The 7,986-nt window shown below is 42.4% G+C and overlaps 1 protein-coding gene across 1 annotated transcript in view; it reads right to left on the reverse strand.

Moving 5' to 3' along the window:
• Positions 1-7,640, reverse strand: part of asic1b (acid-sensing (proton-gated) ion channel 1b) — a 187,149-nt gene extending 179,509 nt beyond the window's left edge. The window contains exon 1 of the mRNA XM_062545691.1: positions 6,188-7,640. Coding sequence (XP_062401675.1) covers positions 6,188-6,549 — 362 coding nt within the window. The 5' untranslated portion in view covers positions 6,550-7,640. The remainder of the gene's footprint in view (positions 1-6,187) is intronic.
• Positions 7,641-7,986: the final 346 nt, after the last annotated feature.

Below are 7,986 nucleotides of genomic sequence, written 5' to 3' on the forward strand. Positions count from 1 at the left end.
GGTAATGTAGTCCCGTCCGGACGCGCCATGTCAACAAACATAACGGAGTATGTCAGTGAAATTTACAGACACTTTTACCTTCCGTAAAACGGTCCAGAGAAATCACTGCACGGGATCAAGAAAGCTTCCAATAACAATTGTCTATGAAGAAATGCCGCTGTCTTAACTGGGCCAAAGCTCAATTAAGATGGACTACGTGACTACGTGGACTACCCTGTGGTTAGAACCAATCAAGTTCTGTTTGGAAGTCATGGACTCCACATCCTCCAGGCTAAAGAGGAGAAGGTCCACCCAACATTTTTTAGCACACAATTTGATATCAAACATCTATGATGATATGGGGGTGCATTAATGCATACAGCTGGCACATTTGGAAAAAATACAATTTCCATTGAATGATACAAGTTTTAGGCAACATATGCTGACATCCAGACAACAATTTTTTAAAAAGGTAGGGCTTTGAATGTTTCAGGAAAACGCCAAATTGCTTTTTGCACAAATTGCAATAGCCTGCAAATGTCTCCATATGTGTGGCCTGCCTGCAGTCCAAGCCTGTTCATTGTGTCCTTAAACGAAAAACACGGTTCAGAAATAGTAGCTTTAGCAAAGTTCTACAGGGAAGATTTGTGGTCACATTCCGTTAATAACTTGCTAACCAATCACAGCTCAGGAGAAACATTACTAGCAAGTATACTCACCACGTCATCCATCATAGTCAGATTCAGTCGCATTGCCTACACCTTCCGTTCATTCAATTAGCCTACTACTAAGGAAGTACATGCGCTTCATGAAAACCTTTGTGTCTATACCTTACCTCCTTCTACTTTCAGTAAGTCGACCTCGAAGTCTCCACCACCACCACCCCACCGCCATCAGTTGGTCCCTGTTTCAAGCTCTTGCCCCTGCCATGGTTTAATATCTCTGCACTGCTTACCAGTGTACAGACGGGTACATCAAAGACTATTCAAATATTCAGCTGATATGCATTTTACGTAGCTATGTGTCTCTGATATCCTATTCAGGATTACATATCCTTCCCCAAAGTATCTCCCCCACCATGACAGTGTCTCATACTACTATGTGTCTGTGCAGACCTACTATTTATAATGTATGTCTTATTTCCACTACATTTATGGCCGAAGGGTTACTTTTGACATTGAAATTAGGTAATTCATTTCAATAATTCAGCGGTTTTGACATATAATGTGGTTTATGATTAGGTTTAAATTGATGTCATATTTAGAGGTAGTTGAACCATGTAAAATACAAAATCATTAAAGTCTTAACACCAATAAAGTGTCATTAAAGTCTAAACAACAATCTATAAAAGCCTGTTTCATTTCACCCACACCCTCGTGAGAGAAGATAGCTTATTTGATTTGTTTTTCATTACTTCAGAAACAAGAGACATGGTAGTTCTGTTACAATTACTCATTGCTCACACTGAGCACTTCCACCTCAAAAGAACCAGCGAAAGGTCTCAGACTAGAGAACTGACTTCTCAAAAGTGTTCAAAAACCTTGTAAGCCCCAACAACAGCAGTGATGGCCTAATAAAAACATGCTAGCATGTTAAATTGTGGCTCAAGAGATAGGAGTCGTTCAGCAACTAGAATGTTGTTGTTTTGAGGCCAACTCCTCTTGACCTTGACCCTGTCAAAAGTGTCCTTGAGCAAAACACCGAAATCCAACCACTCCTGTTATCAGTGAATGAATGTGTGAATTACTGAATGTTAGTCCTTACTTTGTGCTTAAGTGCTTTCAGTGCACAAAAGAGTATGAGAGTGCAATATAAATGCAGTCCACAACCATTTACCTTATCATTGTCACAGGATCTCAGACCTGAGCCACAGAAATACGAAGAATTATTTCGCTTGGATGACTAATGGGAAAGACAGTCGTGTCTATTTGACCTTTACATGGCTAAAAACCATGAAGATGGATTTTAGGATGATTCCAAATCTAGGTGCCTAAAAAAACATCCCTCCCTTCATGCTATTGCTTTGAGGATGCAAGATAGTGTCCATGAAGAGACTTTGCATGATGCCCCTGCTATTTGTCCTGCTATTTACCTGGTCTGTGGGTTGACCTCTTCGTTATGTGCTCGATTAGCCACACAGTATCATAGCCAACACAGGCACACAGAACCAAACGATATCTGGACTACAGATAGCGTCAGAATGGGTGACTGCCCTCGAACAGGTTATCAAATCTTCTGCAGCCTACTGAAAGCCAAAAATCACAGTTTGCCCAACTCGACATGTGCTGCTACAAGTTGCGAGAGCAGAGTTTGGTACCCCAGAATGGGTAGCAGAATATGGTACCCCAGGCCCATATGGGTATCCACTATCCAGTACTTTGACAATTGATGAAAGGTGGAATGCCTAAATTGTGTTACTTTACAGATGGCATATAGAATGGATGAGCAGAGTATTTTGCCTTGCCTCTAAGGTCGACAGAGTTTGTTCTGTCAAAAAAATAACTGAGATGCTATTTTACACAACCATTTACGACCCTATAATTAGGCCGGGGAATAAAATGGCCAATTTTAGAAGATGCCACACCCTCATGCTTATCTGGAACCCATGAATAATTAAGTGAGCTTTATGCTGACTGGCAGCCTTGCAGCCAATCACTGTTCATAGCAACAGATGTAGGTTGTTAAGTGGTACAGCTTTGTTTTCAATGATGAGGGTTTCAGTGATGTGGTCATTGAGTGATTGGAATACCACAAATGAAGATGTATGTTGGACTGAGAGGTGTAATATGTGTGATTTTTTGTATCATCAGACTGTTTTTGTTAGCCACACGAGGTACTGTAGGTCTCCGGTACAAAAAAAAGAGCTCTCTGAAAATTCTGACTGACTGCTGACTGAAGGAATCCTGAGTTTTTGCACTACAGGTCCTTGGTTAAAATATAATGTACATTGTTTCGGACAAAAATATCTCCTAATAAATCTAAATCTAAACATAAACATTAACAAATGCCACGTCCTGTGAAATCGCTGACTGCACCTTTAAGGAAGATACTGGAGAGTAGAAAGATCTGACATTTAAGTCAGCTCACACTCTGCACATTAACATCCATATCATAATTAATATGAAATGAAATCAGCATTTCACGATGTATCAAGGATGAGTGACATCATTATTACCACCCGAGGCTATTTGTTATACATCCAGCACTATCCATTCCAATATCAGCAAAACAAAAAGAACAAGAGCAGTCAGGCGACTGCTAACCCTCACCCCTGTCACACTTTATGTTTTTTAAAGGCCAACAGCAGCTGGGATAAATGAGTTTTTGAATCTGTTTTACCGGCATGTAGACAATTGTATCTGTTGCCTGACAGACACGACTCCTACAAGGGGTAGCCAGGATGAACCAGAATTGACTGGGCTTTCTTCAACATCCTGTGTAAATATGTTCAAGGCTGCAGCTGTACATTTCCTAAGCATTTGAATAATACCCTGAAACCTTCATATTTTGGAATTTTATTTTCAGTTATACAGTATAGTTGCCATCCTACTTTCTCAAATTAATTCAGCCATCGCTAGCTTGGTGTCACCACCACCAAAATGTTGTCTATTTGTACCAGGGCCGGGTAAGTCTCCACAGCATGCAGAGAACTGCCACTGGACAGAGAATGAAAGGACACTGAGCCAAATTAAATCAGCACAAAGTGTGCTTCCTATCCCATGCTGAGAACTGTGCTGTCAAAGACTTAGACTGACAGAGCTGAGCAGGCTTACTAGAGCTAATGGCTGAATTAAGCTTAAAACAAAACCATCAGAAAGAGACAGAACTGAAGGAGTCCTGCCTCCGTCTGTATGGAAATGTGTCTAACTGACTATTTGTCTGACTTCCAAGAAAATGTAGAAAAGAAAGAAATTCCTTGCAGGAACTGAGGGGCCTTTGTTATTACTCAAAAGTGTCCTGATATATTCCAGATGTTTCCTGTATTCAAATCAAACTAGAAACTAGACTCCACTCACTTTCCCATAGTCTACCACTCACTGCAACTGTCGAGAATCAAACATACTGTAGGGACAAACCATCAAAAAGCTCAGAAGCAACTTTGAGAACATGGATAAATGTACAAACGACCTCCACCTGAAATCATATCCAGCAGGGTAAAAAAGAATATTTTGCATTGAGAAGAGCGTTGTTCAATGAACTTTACATCTGAAAATAGATCCATTTGTGTTATCAGTGCTACCATATTGTTTTAGATGTTTTATCATCTTTTTGTGGTATTGAAACCGTCATATTATTCTCTGTGCACTCAGATTATTTGATCTCAATATCAAACACAGCACTAAGTCCTCCACAAAGCTGGTATTACAGAACCTACTTCAAACAATTTGCCTTTGACAAGCATTCCATTGCACTTTTTCTGGTACAAGGTCAGAAAATTATGGATAATGTTTGGAAGGGAACAGAAATTTCCAGTTAATAATTTACAAGTTATCTGGAACGCAGCATTTGGGTTTTACATGGACAGCCTTGGAGAACGCACGTCTCCTTCCTGTCCCTGCTGTGTGCAACTGGCTTAAGTCATCAGTTCCACAACTGATTGGCTGAACACATTTGATTCAGAACATTTCAACTACACTAACATTCAAGGATACAAGGATACAATTTTGTTGTGAACAAGATTCAACAAGTGTGTTTAGAGTAGACATACAGTAGATGGGGATGTTGCAATATGGACCCTGTCAACCACATAAACAAAGTGTGTTTCTAAGGAATTTCTGGTGGCACAAAATAACTAGAATTGAGCTAATGGTAACTCAGGGAAAAATAAGAATGAAAAAAAAAGCAGAGAGCGCAGACCTCCGCCAGGCAAAAACATAACCGCCTCCTGGATTCAAGACAGTGATACGGAACTCCCAAAATCTAATCGTTTCTTCTGTGGATCATTTCAAACCTTTCCTGAAAATGTTATCGAAATCCATCCATAACTTTTTGAGTTATCTTGCGAACAGACAAACAAACAAACAGACAGACAGACAGACAGACATACAAACAAACAAACAGACCCCGATGAAAAACATAACCTCCTTGCAGAGGTTAAAATAAAAACAGTTTTAAGAGTTGACATTTTGTTGAGCAGTACACTGAAATCCGATACGTTTTCATTACATCTTATCTGCATTGATTTTGAAGGTTTAAACAAGAAACGCTCTAGGAACATTGAGGATTGAAAGGGTCTAGGGGTGAGGACAGGCGAAGGAGTGAGATCTACTGCCTTGAGACGTACAGGAAAAATCAAAAGCAGCCATGCCCACTAATTCATCAGGAGTTAGGCCAACAGTCAGTGAAGAGTTATAGACACCTGACCACGCGGCGCTTTGTGAAATGAGATGAACATAGCCACAAATGCCCTGAATCATTTGCACGCTTACATGTAATGAAACAAATCTGTCTTGATGTTTGTTGTGTCTGCCTCTGGTAAACTGAGTCTTTTTCAGGTGGAAAAGAGGCGGTGATGCCCTGCCAGCGAGACAGCTTGGGTTAGGAGCCAGCCCGCTGTCACACACACACACACACACACAAACACACACACACACACACACACACACACACACAGACACACACAGACACACACACAAACACACACACACACACACACACACACACACACACACACACACACACTTCGAGGCAGAAAATGACAACTACTGTCCCAGTGGCAGATGGAGGAGGATAGTTTCAATCAGTGACACATATGTGCTCCTCTCTAGGTGTGACTTCTAAAGCCTGTAACCAATAAGCCAGATGGCAGAGGCTCACCATTAACCTCCCGTCAATCACAGCCTGGGACTCACAAATTAATACAATTATTTTTAGCCATTAGAAATGTATATTCATATTGCCCTGTAGGTCAGAGTGTTACCTGAGGCTATTATACAGCTTAGAAACAGTCAAAATGATATGGCTAGAGCACAAGAGGCAACTTGTTTTCACACTGTTTTGGAACTGAACTGAGTTGAATACTGGAACTGGAATCTCTCTGGAATCTGTCTGACATAATAATGTATTATATTATATTCAGTGTACTGTCAAAATAATGGTGTGTGTGTGTGTGTGTGTGTGGACAGGGTGCTTCAGGGTAGGCACAACACAGGACAGGCACTAGACCAACCTACAGTATGGTTCTAATACACACACAATTGTCGCTCACCTTCCGTTGAGAAGTGCAAGCAGCTCCCCTGCGTGGTACAGGTCGTTCCGTGTCACGCGGGTGAATCGAAAGGAATTGAGGTTGCAGAAGGTGATGGCGGGGAAAATCATCAGCGGTGCGGTGACTTCGTCCAGTTTAGTAATATGTGGGTACTCGAAGTAGAACTGTACTCTGTCGATGCACACCATCAGTAGCACACTGACGGAGCCCATGAAGAAGAGGATCCACAAACAGCGCTTAATGCAGATTCGCTCGTATGTAAACATGTGCGAGATGCCATGCAGCGTGGACCTGCTGGCGAAAACTTCAATGGGAGGTGGTTGCTCGCAGTCCATCTCCTCCGAATCTGCCTTCAGGTCCATGGCTGCCGTCGATCCGACTGCGTGAACGCGGGTGTACTGAAGAAGGGGAATGTTCGAGCCTTTGGGATGCAAACTACCAGACAAGCAAGTTCACGCCCTTTCACGCGCGTCTTTTAGTGGTCAGTTAAAGTCTGAAGACAGTTGACGCACTGCCATACACAACAGTTTAAAACATTTAAATAGAAACCCCGAATAAACGTATATTGGCAACAGTTAATCACTTCAGAAACCGTAGGCTATTTGGGAAAACAGCACTGACAATGGCTTGTCAGGCTATGGGCTATTCTGGTGACAATGTTAGCAGAGTCCCTGTAGTCTGAAACACCTGTCAAGTGAATCAGTCAATCCTTTTGACAACAGCGAATTTCCAGATACCTTCCCAGTGCCTTAACTTTAGATAAGCCTCCTCGCTTCACCGATAACTTCTGTTTCTATACAAAAATTACTGAAAGCACAAAGTAGCATTTAGAGGAAACGGTCGTGTTTACGAACCAGTACCACGCGGCTGTATCCTGCACTATGACGGACTAAGCTTAAGTGTCTCAGATGCACATTTGTTACGATGCGAGTTAAAGATCCACACAAGAGAGAAGAATTGCAAAAAAGGTAAAACAAGGCGACGTGCGCGGTCCAAAATCCCCCTCTTCCCGTGAATGGCACAGACACCCACCAAAAACAGTGGCAGGCTACTTTTATCTAAAAGAGGTACCACAATATTAAGATACTCTCCTATTCTTCGCACAGGCTACAAGGTGGATGTGCACAGGGTTTCTTCTCGGTGTACATAATCCAAGTTCCGCGCTTCACAGAAAACAGAGCTCCAGTAGGTGAAATCGGTTATCTCCACGCTTCAGTTAATAATGTTGCGAAAAGAGATGCACTGGACTGCGCGTGGCTTCGGTGGTATGGTATGACTCCAAGACGCGCCTGTGTGGTCACGTTAAATTTGCCATTATCATTCACTTGCAACCGATGCAATTTTCGAAAGCAACCAAACGTTTGCTCAAATGCGACGAACCTAGCAGTTTACACCACAGACAATTCGTTCCCAGGGAGAAAGTCGGAGAGAGCTGAAACAGACCACCACCACTGTCGCGGCTATTTTTTTAAGGATCGTTTGTCAGAGAGAAAGGGAGGGGGTCTTTGGAGGAAAAAAGAGAGAAGGGTTGGGACGCAGCGGAGGCAAGCGGGGGGAGAAGGGGAGACACTGCGCCGTTTTGATTCCCAGGCTTTATGCTGACGTGGACGGCAAACGGTGTAAGTGCCTGCGGGTCTGATACAATGGATGTGTTTGCCGTATTACCCCCAAACGGACAGTCATAACAGAGAGGAGAGGAGTGTGCCTGCCCAACACTCCTGCAGAGAATTCTGGTCCATTGGTTGAATGAGACATCTCTGCTATTACCTGTTCCAGTGCTCCGTGTGTGTGTGCGTGTG

Source organism: Sardina pilchardus, chromosome 9 (genome assembly GCF_963854185.1).
Source record: "Sardina pilchardus chromosome 9, fSarPil1.1, whole genome shotgun sequence".
Lineage (NCBI taxonomy): Eukaryota > Metazoa > Chordata > Actinopteri > Clupeiformes > Clupeidae > Sardina > Sardina pilchardus.